The following is a 13,034-nucleotide window of genomic DNA, read 5'->3' as shown; positions in this document are numbered from 1 at the left end:
CTTACTACATTTCTTATCTCTTGTCTTTAACACTTTGTTTTGTACAGCAGGATATGATGCTTCTTCTATGTCCGGGCTTTGGCCTCACACAGTAGGTGTAATATAATCGCTGAGGTGGGCGTTCTGCAAGGAGAATTATTTTTGGAGGCTTTTGCATGAAACTTGTCCAATGAGTCTGAGACGCCCAAGCACCATTAATTTTGGAGGTAAATGCCTCATAATATGTACTGAATAGATTGGGAAGAGTTAAGATTTTGATTTGATGAAGTATTTGCAAAAAACAGTTGAAAGGATAGTTCTGTTTGCTACTGACATTTGGACGTTTTGAACTTAAAGGAACACCAACTTGAACTCTAGAAAAATTGTGGACTTAGAGGGCTTTGAGCTTAACCATTTTGGCAGCTTCGCTGGACACTGCTAGTTAGTTTGTGGTTTAAAAATTTCCCCCTCTTTTGGTTTATTAAGACCAACAGAGGCAAAAGTAAAAGCTAATTTTGACTACAAGAGAACTGCCAGAAGAGCGAAAAAAACTGTGTTTTGTGATACGAAAGTTAAAAGACAAGAACATAATTTAAGTTGGATGTCCCTTTAAGTTATTTATTGGAATCTGACATTTCTTATTTGAATCATGATTTAAATGTTAAAATTTAGAAGCTTAAGTATTTTATTACTGAGATATTTTCTATCATTTGTCTATAAATTGGTCTGTCAAAGTGGGCTGGAATATGTACAATTGGAGGGGAGGGAGGAATGCTGTAGTTAAAAACAACAATGAAAAAATGAAGCCAAAGGGGGGAAAAAAAAAAAAACAAATGAGAGAAAATACAACAATGATGTCCCAAAAGGTTTTTTTAATGACAGATTTTAAATGTCAGTACTTGTCTGGGGGGCGGTGGGGGGAAATTATTTGCATGAAACTGACTTAATTTAAAATTTACTGATGTTATTATGATTGGAATAAAATCAGGTTACTGATAAAATTGTGAAGATAAGATAGATGGAAAAAAAAAGCTTGCCATAGCAAACAGTAATGTGGTACTGGCACACAGCCGACAGAGAAATTTAAACCTATTTCAAAGATTGACAGTGTCTGGATTGCACTGATGGTGTTGATCCTGGATTCTCATTGCTTTCTGATTTTAATGGTAACTGTCATTGAGAAATATTTAATATTTAAAAAGAGGCTATCTAGTAGAGAGGTATCCTGCACTTTTTAATGAAGTGATGTTTAGTATAATCTGAATTTTATGCACTAACTTGTTACCAAACTGCATGCATTTTTCTTATTATGCTGTTTGACTCTGCTGCAGCCCTTCCCTTCTAGTATTGTAGATACTAAGAAATTGGGGTTTGAATTATTAGAATGAAAATCATGGGATCATGTTACATACCTAACAAAGTCAATGGACTAGAAGAGTGGGTTTAAGTGGGGTGGGGGGATATATTACACAGGGAAAAGGAGGAGGTTTTTAGAATAAGGGTTTGAAACATTGCTTTTTCTGTAGGAAAAAGATGGAGTATTGCATGCTGGGAACAAGTGCTTTCCATAAGGTAGCTAAATTTTAAAAGTACATTTGTTTCATTTTGTTTTAGGCTTTGCTTAAGTATTCTAATCTAGTAACTTTGTCCTTTCTGCAGTTTTCATTTCGATTAGATACCTCTGCAAAACTCTCTTCTAAACAAATTCAGAAACCAAACCAAACAAACCTGGGCCACAACTGCAGTTCAGCATACTTCTGAATGTTGCTCAATGTGTATGGAAGAGTCTTTAAAGAATATTAGTACTAGTATAAATTCTTTCTGTGGTCTGTTTTGTTTTCCATTATATCAAAATTGCAGATCTTAACATCAGTAAATTTAAAGATGTGAATGTGTTGGATTACTAAAGAGAAATGACCAAAAGTAAAACGATTAGTTAAAAGGTAGTCTTAAGTGACAGCTCTTAAAACAAAACAAAAACTCACCAGGCATGCTTTTGGCAGAAACTGCAAGTACATAGTTAAATTCTTTTTTCCTCTATTCTTGTGAATAGCAAGAGATAGCATACTTGGAGAAAGTTTGAGTAGATGAGTCAGGATTTACTGACTCATTACCAGTCACTATTAGTTACTTCATTAACTGCAGTTAAATGTTTTGGCCAGGTTTCCCGAGGAAACAAAGCTTATATAATTTTTCAGATTGTGGCTTGTCTCCTATTGGCCTGTCACTCCTCCCAGCCAAGAATAACGTTGGGCACTTCCAAACAAATTTGATAGAGGTGGAGGTCTGAAAAGATAAGTAAGCACTTTTAAGCTTCCTTAAAAGTAGATCTCCAGTTAAGAGAAGAAACTGAGGTTTGAACATTAACTAGTGTTTCCTTCACAACTCTCCTGTCAGCCCGTTCTTTCAATTGGATGTTGCAATGCCCAGGTGGCTGCTAAAAACTCTGTGGGAGGAGTTGTAAGGGGGAGGGGAAACAAATCCTCCTGCTTAGACCCAGGATTTTAAGGGTTTGACTTTTCAATATTGGATGCACGCCGCCTGCTGAGGTGCCAGTTAGGTGTTGTGCCTGGAGCTGAATGTAGCAACCCGCCTGGCAGTATCTAATACGGAGCTAGCAGAGAGTTATGAAGGAGAGAGAAGAAGCAGTAAATTATCTTGGCTTATTATTTGAAGTATTCAGCTCCAAATGAGAGTTGTTGGTGCCTGACTGAGTGCGTGTATAGTATGTTATTCCATGGAATACAATATTATTACAGGTACAGCAGCAGCTCATGATGCCCCGTAAAGCTTTTCTTTCCCAGAAAGAAAAGCAGGCTCGTGCCAGGGAAAGGGATATGTTAAAAAAGAGGAGGAGGCGACAAGACTATCTCAAAAGAAGCGTGGAGCCGCAGAAAAATGCAGAAACAATAAAATGGCACAGGGATGATGAGAAGAGGAGAGAAAATGAGCAAGTTAAGGACAAAGATATCAAGAAGCGGTGGAGACAGGATGAGAGAGAACGACGAAAGAATGTGGACGCTATGAATTGGCGCAGGGAAGATGAGAAGAGGGAAAATGAGCGAGGTAAGGACCAAGAAGGCCAAGAACAAGCAAAGAAAGGAAGGTGGAGGAGAGGGGAAAAGAGCGACGAAAGGATGGACCTTTTGAAGCAGCAGAGGGATAGTGAGGGGGAAAGGGAAAAGGAGAGAGTAAGAACAGTTCCATTTTATAAGTATGTGCAGAAATAACAGAATATTAGTATCATTTAGTTTCAAATTTATCTGCTTTAATGAATTACAGTTCTTGTAGAGCCAATTATTTTATTAAAGTGATCTGAGTATGGATGTATGCAAATTCAAGAAGTTAGTGGGATAGAAAAGGCTGTTTATGCATTGCTTTTGAAATTGTCTGTTTTGCACGCATGCTCACACCTAATAATTTCTTCAACAGTGCAGTTGGTAATACTGTGTTTCAGATCACCAAAAAGTTCAGGTTTTCTCAGTCTTCATACTATGAATAAATGACAGCGTTAGGAAGGGAAGGGTCAACCAAACGTGCACGTAGGAGAAAGTAAAACTGATGTTCTATTTTATTCATTTTAATAATGTGCCCAAGAGATAGTTGTCATTGCACATCCTTTATTTTTTCCTTTTTTTTTTTGAGGTAAATTATTAGAAAAGTTGTATGGAAGTGTAAATTTCACAGAATGCTTTTAAGAAGCAGTCAGTTCAAGATGCGTGTTTCTGTTATGAGTTCTAAGGTGCTGGTATCAAGACCCTGGCATCAAATCTGTAAAACTGACGAACAGTAGGTGTTTGCAGTAGGTAGGTCCCTTTTTAAAAATTGCACTTTTATTAATTTTTATATAGGACTCTATCTGGAGTTACTAAATGCTTTTTGTAGTAACCCCAAAACATTTATTTTTGGTTTGTGTACTGGCAATGGATTTATACTGCATGGTAGTTTAGCTCTTTGGAGTGCTCAGACTCATCTGCTAGAAACGCAAACCAGTTTAGAAATTAGAGCCCTTGGAGTAAAAAAGATGGTGCATTTGCAAACATGATGGTAGCTTGCTCCCATTTTACAGCTGGAGATGTTGCAGCCCTTCTTGGAAGACTTCTTTGCCTGCAGCTGTTCACAGTAAACACTGGGGCTGTCACAATCTGTGGTGAAATAGTGCCTCTTGTAAGCAGTAGTAAAGATTTAGCTACCTGAAAACCAGGCACTGATTAAGTTGTCTGCATCTTCTGGATTTTAACATATGATGAGCAACCTGGAAGCCACAATAATAAAGTGAACAGTTGTGTCATTAGTAAGACTACTAATTGCTCCATGACTGTGTACTTCTAATTTCATTGTGCAACAAAGCCAAAATGGTCAACATACTGAATATGCATAAGTTTGGGTTTTGTTCTTTTCCAGTGCTGATCCTTTCAAGCCACAAAATAAGCCTTTGTAAGGGGAAGGGCAAGGGATAGATGTCTCTTACAATGAGTAACTTCATTGTGAGGAAAAATGCTCACAAAGTGCGTTACCAGCTTTCTACCCCTATGTTCCTGCAGGTTTTTTTCATTGTAGGCCTGGAATAACTGGTAAATCTAGGTCAAGAAAAAATAACTTGCTTCAAGTAGCATTGTTTTATTCTGTAACTTCTTTCTTTCTTCATTTCTAATTTTCACTCGATAGTTACTAGAAGCTTTGATTTTTTTGTAGTCTTTTTCTTGACTGACTACTTGTTCTAACTGTTCTGAGGTCTGTGAGCTTAGATAAACGTAGAACTATGTTCACAGAATTCCCAAAGGAAATCAATAGAACAGCCAGATAGTAACTTTCCAGTTCTTCTAGTATCACTAGCAATGTTGACATCATGTACTTTGCTTGTATTAAAAAATATGTTGTCTTTCACTGGCTTGGTTCCCCCAGAGGACAGTTGCTTCAGAAGGATCAGTGGCTGTTGCAAAGAGCATTAGGATACCTAGTTTACAAATGCCTAAATGAGAATAAAATGCAATAGAGGCTAGTTTTTGTTTAAGCCTTTTGGAGATTCCATAACTGTTTTTTTTTTACTTGCCACTTCACAGCGATGTTCTTTACAAACCTTGTTGAATGAAAACACTTTTTTCAGTTAAATGTTTAGGGTTACCTACAATCTGTGCTTGCTGGTCATGGGAGGGTTTCCGTGATGGTATGACTGGACAGGGTCGTGGTAAAGAAACGGTGTTTGCAGTGATGCGTTAAAAGAAGAAATGCTAGAATAGTCCACTGATGCTGTCTCGGTTCCTTTACAGTGTAAGATTTTCTTCCAGATTACTTCTTGAGGTTTTTAAACTATTTCTGTATGAAAACCACAATTTTACTAATAGGACTGTGACATCAGTCACTTATTATACTTGTTTGTTACAACTGTAGCAAACCTCAATCATCAAACAAGTACATTAAGCACTTTGAATACTGTCCAAAAATGAAGAAGGAAAAAAAAACTAGATTCGGAATATCTGAAGACTGTAGTTCAGAGAAAAGGTCTGTCTTGATCTGAAACTGATGCACTTTTTCCAGAATCAGAATGGCAGTGTTACCTTGTGGTTTTCCTGAAGTTGTGTACCGGAAGATCCTACATACTGTTCTAGATAAAGCTGGCAGAACTGAAACAGTCTTAACATCTGTTACCTGATAGTATCACAGGTGGTAGGTTGCAGGGTAGCCTTTCTGTTGAGGTCCAAAATACAAAAGACCCACTGGAGCCTTAAGTTTTTAGTTGCACCAAAAGAGAAGCAGCCTTTTGGGTCCAAAGACAGGTGGAAGCTTTTCCTTGTTTTCCTTCCTGTCACCTCTGATGATTTGACTGATTTGTGATTTTTGTTTTGTTGTTTTCTCTTCCTGTGTTCCTTACCCTTTCTCTCTACTGGGTCCATACCTTGCTGTAAGGTCCCAGTTCTCAAGTTGTGAATGCAGTGTATTGTGTGTAAGTTCTGTACCTCCCTCATTAGGGATGACTGCACTAAAAAAAATATGTAGTATAGGAAAATGTTAACTAGTTCTTGAAGCATAGAATTCTAAAACAGGCAGGCATATTGCATTTTATATTAGTTTTCCACATAACTGCACAGTAATCATTTTTTTTCTATTTTTTTTAACTCCTCTTTTGACTTAGTCTTCTAGGTGGTTCCAGTCCCTTGGTAACTGATGTGTTAAAGGGCTGAACTGCACAGCTATGTTAACTTGAAGTGCTTGAAGCTGATAGAGTGAGAATAATTTATTTTTATTCAACAAAAAGTAGTTTATAAGTCACTCAGTAACATAACAGGAGGATGTGTCAGACTTCACATTCTGGATGTTTGTAGAAGAGTGGCTACAATTGTTTCCATCTGGAATTTGAAGAGCTAGGAAGGGTAGCAAGTTGGTGAAGACATAATTTGCAGTTGAAAGTTACTTTGAGTCTGTCTAACTACTAAAATCTGTTAAAAATGAGATACACTGAAGAGTTTAGCATTGGTTAAAACTTCTGTGACTATGCTGTAGTTAATTTGTGCTAGACCTTGTTTTCATTCTGTCTTTCTGTCATGTCATAACAAGTCCTATTCTCCTATATCTTGAATATTTGCAATGTTAAGTTCCTAAGCTCAGCAGAAATTTTCTCTAGTAATGGGTCTGTCCCTCCTGTTCACTTGAATTATGTTTTTTCCTGAACATAGCTCTCACTGGTGCTCCTGAGAGCATTTCAAGATGATAAGCAATTTTTTCCCCTAGTATTATTTTCTTTCACCACCTATGGCTAACAAGCTCAGAAAACCAAGTAAAGAAAAATCCCTTTGCTTGAAGCAATGCTAACCTAGAAGTGAGGTCCATTTTCTTTTATAGCTATGAACCTGTGTTCTTTGAAGCACTTGATTTTAAATGAACAACGGAAAATGTTGTTGCCTCTTTAGGCCTGCAGTTCTGGTTGCTTCCTAAAATGTGCTTATCCTTATTATTTAAATCCATCAGCCTGTATTATATTTTGGCTCCTTCCCGTTTCAGGATATGATTCGACTGAGTAGACTGACCTGCTGGTTCCTATAGACTTCTCAAACCTCAGAAGTCTTTGTAGTCGTTTTATGCTCTAATTTTGAGGTTATAAGATGAACATATCAGAAGTGCACTTGAGATTAAGTTCTTCCTTCCTGGGGCTCCGGAGGCTATTAAAAGTCAAAACAGTGCTTCAGTTCTTAAGAGCACAATATGGTGTACACTTTTCAAGTTCTGTGAAGTCACTTATCTGCTGTTCCTCTGCTTACCTTGCAAATATTCCTTGTTTTTTTCACAGAGCTTTCCCCACCCCTTCAGATTTTTGGATGAAGATTTGAGAGTACTTCATTCAGACCTTTCTCAGCGTGTATGCACTAGTTAGGAAACTTGTCTTAGTTTTTGTTTGTGCTTTGAGTAGTGGCTGGTATCCAGAGCAGTGGATAGCACTGCATAAAGTTGGTCTAAACTCTGCCTTTGCATCTCCAAAATGTGACTGTGAAATGGAAGCTGAAGTACAGAGTTTCTAATTTAGTAATGATATTTTGCTCTTTTATATAGCTCACCTTTTCTTATATTTGGCCACTAAATTACTCTGGAAATAATACCTGGCCATGGACTAGACCTTTATGCTAGGTACTGCATAAATACAGAGCAAAAGAGGGTTCCAAACACTTCTTATGCAGTTCTTTTGCTTATTTTACAGTTATTTTGTGTCTGGAATAGTCAGACCTTTGGGGAATAAATGCGCTAAAGATGAGTGATACCTTATTAAATCAGCCATTTTTTTAGAATTCCTTATAACTAGGTTAGTAATCCATTTTATTAGGTACCCGAGGATACTACCTGGATGATCTCAGTAGCGAGGTTGTTGGTCTTGTGTAATTCAGCTTACGAACAAGGGCTTTCCAATGTATTTGTATTTATGGGACCCAAGTCTAGAAATAGGACACAAAAGGGCAGATACAAATTGAATTCTTATGTCTGTTGGATCATGAACTTGGAAATAACTGCTTGACTTAGAGGCAGATCCCATTATTCTTGTTACTACATGATGGTAAACACTCAGGTTACTCTGTAGAATCATATTTGCTGAACATATATGGGATCATCTTGGCTTATTTTCCTGTGAAGGTGTGTACAGATGCGCATTCCCTTACAAAGACAAATTCTATAATGTAGTAAATACGTATCTAGGGCTTCCTGTGCAGGAATGAATAGGATAGAGTAGAACCAGGCAGGAATATAATAAAAATTAGTTACGCTTTAGTAACCACAAAACAGAATACATGGAAATACAGGGTGCCCTGCTAACTGGAATGCTGTGCTGGAATGACTGTTGGATGAGCAATGTCAGCTCAGGATAAATTAATTCCTCCTTCATTTAAAAAAAAAATGCTGCTGAGCTTCCTTTGAAAGCTACTTTGAGCTCTCTGAAGATTGAATCAGTAGTATGAGGTAAGCAGTGCCTCTTCAACCATGAGGATCTGGTAACTGGTAGATGTGTAAAGCTTGAGCTGCTTGTGCCCCTTGGAAAGGCTTGTGCCTTTTATTTGTCTTCCATGAAGTCCAGGGTATTGAAGACTGCTCTCTTTTGGCATTCCAGTAGAAAAACAGAGAAACAGCATTGAAGTCAGTTATTTTACAGAAGGATCAGTTGTGAGGACTTGTGAATCTTTATTATGGGCATCCTTCCCTGTTGAGCACGACAGATGTAGTGCAGTAGCTCGAGTGCCAGTTAAAGCACCCACTGCTGCTTTGTGTTAAATAATTCTTTGGATCTGAGCTTTGGAGCAGTAAGAAGCCTTGACAGTAAAGGAGATGTATTCCAAGTGTCCTGTCTTAAACATGAATTTTTGGTCAGGTGAAAGATACCTTTTTTCAAGAATAGCATTTATGCCTAAACAATGACTTGGGAGACTTAATCCCAGCTCTTTAAAGTCTACATTCAGGGATATGCCAGTAGCGTGTTGTGTATATTGCAGCTACAACTTGAGGTACTGGTTTGAAGAGGATGAATGGAGATGCTAAAAGCTCTTTGTGTAGTCACAAACCATAATGATATCAGGCTGTACCTGGCTCTCCACTAATTATGATTAAATGGTCAAGAAACTTCCTAAATTAAATGAACTACATTAACTTAAGGATGAGGTTGCTTCTTTTGCTAAGATTAGGTGAGCTGTATTCAGCTATCAGGCAGAATTTGCAAAGTAAGGTTCTTCAGTTTTCAGATGTGAAGATCTAATTATAACCTGTATTATGATGTGATAGGAAGATTTCGATAATTTCTTGTCCTTAAGACTTGGCTGTGAGGCAGGCGGAAGGCAGAGGCAAGAAGATACTGCAGATATAACCGAGATTGTTTCTAGGCAGTCCAAAATAATTTGCTTTCTTTATCACTTGGGTTTATATATATCATGGTATGTTTGACATGTCCAGGTGTATTGGGCACAGTAATTAGGAGAAAACAGTTGTTTGTTTTGGGAAAAAAGTTATTAGTGGCACACTCTATTGAAATAAGAGGCTGCTGCTTAATAAACATTATTTTGAGAATTGCAGCTGACTTTCAAGTTTAAAAGTTGTTATTGCCTAAAGACAAACTCTACTGACTCTTGCTTTGTCTCAAGTTAAAAAAAAAAAAAAAGTTCATGAGCAAAATGAGCAGATTTCTTAATGTTTGCACTAATCTTTCTACAGTAGGCATTAAGAACTGGAGATATCCTGGAATAAAATTACTAGGACATTATTTCCAAAAGAACTTCAAATCCAAGGAAATGTTCATTCAAGTCCTGACCGTACTTGACTATGCTGTTTCATATATTTTTTTGATGAAAAAGTTCAGCGTTCGGTTATTTACAAAGAAGCTACTGAAAGCATACTGAAGCAGAACAGTCAGAGCAATGCAGATTGTGTTGCTTTTAGAGAAAAATTAATGCAGTCGTGATTAATTTCTTGGCTGCATTCATAGTTTTTCACTCTTGCTCTGTGAACTGCAGCAAGAAGAGCTTTTAATAAATGGATGTTATTGAGTTTAAAAAATAATAAATGGTTATGCTGTGCTTTGGAAGCGAACCTGTGCTAACTTTATTGTAATTTAATGTTCAGAGCCATGTTTCCCAATTCTGTTTGGGGAGGAAAGTGAATAGAGTATTAAATACCATTTTCTTTCCATCAAGAACCTGTGTTTAAGGATAATGCATCCAATCTGTGCTCTATCCTTTCAGATATGGTGGTGTCATAATGGCATGCCTAGCCATATCTTGTTAATACGTGTTATTCTTGGCTTGCTGTTAATGTAGCTCTAGTATCACAAAAGTCAGATTTCTTTTCAAGACATGAAAGAAGTGACAGTGGGCTTAGTACTGGAAGGTATTTCATAGTGACTGGCCTAGGAAAAGAAACTGCAGGTTGAAGTTGCAAGTATTACAAATTTCTGTTGCAAGATGAATATCCATTGCTCAAATGGATATGCTCATATTCTCAAATGCTTTTTCACCATTTATGCATTTATTCTTTGTCACAAATGGTATTATTTTCATTTTACATCATCCAAAAGCAAGCTAAGTGTAGTACCAATAAGAGGATACAGCCTCTGCCCAGAGGTGCTTATGCAGTAAAGCTGATACCACAGCATGGGCAAGGATGGGTAGAAAAGCAGAACAGGACTTTGCATGTTCTGTAATTATTTGTCAAAGTCTAATACACAGTACAGAGGTAGAAAATTTTATGTATGCTAAGCGATTTTCTTTAAAAAAAAAAAAAGGCTTCACTTTGTGTCTGTAAAAATGGCTCTTAATGAGAGAGAACAAAGAGGAAAGAGAGACTCAGAATTTGCTCAGAAAATCTGGTAACGGAGCCGTGAGCTTGAATGCAGATTTGGATAAAATAACTGGTTTGCCTGAGTCAGCTTTCAAAATAACAAGCAGTTGGAAACTCGGATTCAAACCTTATTTCCTAGTCCCTTATGAGGATTAAAAAACTCCCTAGCCAGGAGTGAGTAGCATTCTGAAAGGATGACAGGAATCAGTCTAATTATTTAAATGATCATATTCACCCTTGTAGGAGAATGTCTGAGGCCTCGATGTTTTTATAATTGCATATGAGATACTTGATTATAAAGGAGTACAGCTGAGAATGGATACAGCATAAAAAACACCAGTTCGTGATTTTCCATACAGTGTCTTTAGAGGCAGTAACTGAGAGCAGCGTGTAGTTTACTGCTGTGACCCATTTAATTCCTGCCTTTTCGGAGATGCCACGGGTACCTGTAGTAGTGCTCTCCATAGTTTTGTAAGGTTGGTAAATGAATTATCAGACTTGTGAGTGACTCTACCTATAAAGTGTTTCACCTGAATGATAATTCTTCATATTTGTAGAGTGGTTTGAGTTTCCCTCAAATGGAAGGTGTCAGATAACATACAGAAATCAGCTACTTTTCATATGAACTTGAATCTATTTTTTTTTCTAATTCTAGTCTTTTTAATTGAGACTAGAGAGGAGTGCTAGCTGAAACACCTTTGCAGTCACAGAAATTAGTGTACTTGCATTTAGAGTTGTTGAGGTCAACAAAACAAGCTGTGGCTATACTGAATTCTTTTAACAAATCTCACTTGGAGGAAGTTAATACAGAACATCAAAATATTTGTTTCCTGGCCCATGGTGTTTTTTGTTTTTGTTTTTTTAATCACATACTTGGAGGACTTTGTGTGACAGTGCATGTCAAAGAGTTCTGTCTGATCAGAGGCACTTGGTTATTGTAGTCACAACCCATATCCTTTGTACTCTGAGAAAATTTTGTAGTAAGTTCCTTGTAACTTAGAGATTGCCTTTCACCTCATGGCAAAATGGGAGATTTTTTTTTTCTAAAATGTTTAATGGTTATAAATTTCTACTAATACTGAATTCTAGGCTTCTGCTTGAAAGTGTTTGAAAACAAAACAAAAAAAAAACTTTCAAACTTCTATTCAAAAAGCCCATTTTTAGTTCATGTAGGTAGTCTTTGGCCCATATAGTGGATTATTTAGTTGATAAGAATTTATTGTTCCATCAGACCAACATCTGAACTGGCTCACAGAAATATTAATGATAAAAATGCAGCTTTGTCCTCTGGGGTGACGTTCTTTATGCAACAGGCATTGGAGCATTAAAGTCCAGTGAACGAGGTAACTCTGACACTTCCTTGCTGTTTAAGAAGCTTCCTCCCTTTTTCTTTGAGGAAAACCCTGCCTCTTTCTTTATTACTGGCTCCACACCTCAACCCCCTACCCACCTTCCAGAAGAACTGTACACGTACAGTTCTCACTGTAAGGGTAGCAACATGCAGACTGAGAACTCCCATAGGTGCAAAATAGAGCTAGTTGTTAGCACTGGGAAGAAATCTTAGTGCTAATGGTTGGATCTGGGAGTCTGCGTATCTTAAAAATTTAGACTTTCTTTTAGTTGGACAGCCTCAGGCAATAACAGACAGTAATAGCAGTTTAATTGGAATTAGCTACCTGTATAAGGAGAACTAAAAGGGAGGGTTGTCTCGTAGGCTGAAAATACCCGGCTGCATTCTGAAAGGTGCTAAGCCATCTCTTGTATTTTTTTTTTCCAGTGACTTCTATCTCTGAAGGGCTCTAACCAAGCTTTCAGGTCCCATTTTATTAAGAGCAATGTACAATGAACAGGTTGTCAACCAGCTATTCAGACATTTACAGCTATAAATACAGGAAATGGAGGAAACTGTTATATTTTTGCCTACCTCAACTTTCCTCAATTCAAGGCACTCTTAAGTAACAGTCCTGCTTTAGCATTCTAAAGGTTTTCCCATCAAAGTTTGCTCACAGAATATGTTGTTGTGGTATTCATGGATTCCTAAAATAAAAACCTAGGAAAGCTCTGACTTATTTCATAGGCCAATGTAGAGTACTAAGAATTCATGTGTGACTGTAGTTGAATGCAAGAAGCATCGTGCTCACTGAAGAGATACTCCTACATTCATTACAAGACTGACACAAATCTTAAAGCTCAACTTAGCAGTTTTCAAATCGGTTAGAACGTATATGCCTAAAAGATAAATTGTGGTTTAA

The 13,034-nt window shown here is 37.3% G+C and overlaps 1 protein-coding gene across 10 annotated transcripts in view; it reads left to right on the top strand.

The window, feature by feature from the left end:
- LOC121079323 (activity dependent neuroprotector homeobox) overlaps positions 1 to 13,034 on the top strand; it is a 31,879-nt gene that overhangs the window by 10,481 nt on the left and 8,364 nt on the right. For 6 of the 10 annotated variants that reach the window (XM_040576418.1, XM_040576422.1, XM_040576421.1 and 3 more), the window contains 3 exons: positions 48 to 206; positions 1,506 to 1,551; positions 2,739 to 3,045. In XM_040576418.1, the coding sequence (XP_040432352.1) occupies positions 1,513 to 1,551; positions 2,739 to 3,045 (346 nt within the window). In that variant the 5' untranslated portion in view covers positions 48 to 206; positions 1,506 to 1,512. The remainder of the gene's footprint in view (positions 1 to 47; positions 207 to 1,505; positions 1,552 to 2,738; positions 3,046 to 13,034) is intronic. The other 4 variants (XM_040576420.1, XM_040576424.1, XM_040576426.1 and 1 more) reach the window with 1 other exon arrangement.

The sequence above is a fragment of the Cygnus olor genome, chromosome 16 (genome assembly GCF_009769625.2).
Source record: "Cygnus olor isolate bCygOlo1 chromosome 16, bCygOlo1.pri.v2, whole genome shotgun sequence".
NCBI classification, from domain to species: Eukaryota; Metazoa; Chordata; class Aves; order Anseriformes; family Anatidae; genus Cygnus; species Cygnus olor.
The sequence above is the reverse complement of the archived record's forward strand: the minus strand, read 5'-3'. Positions and strand labels throughout refer to the sequence as shown.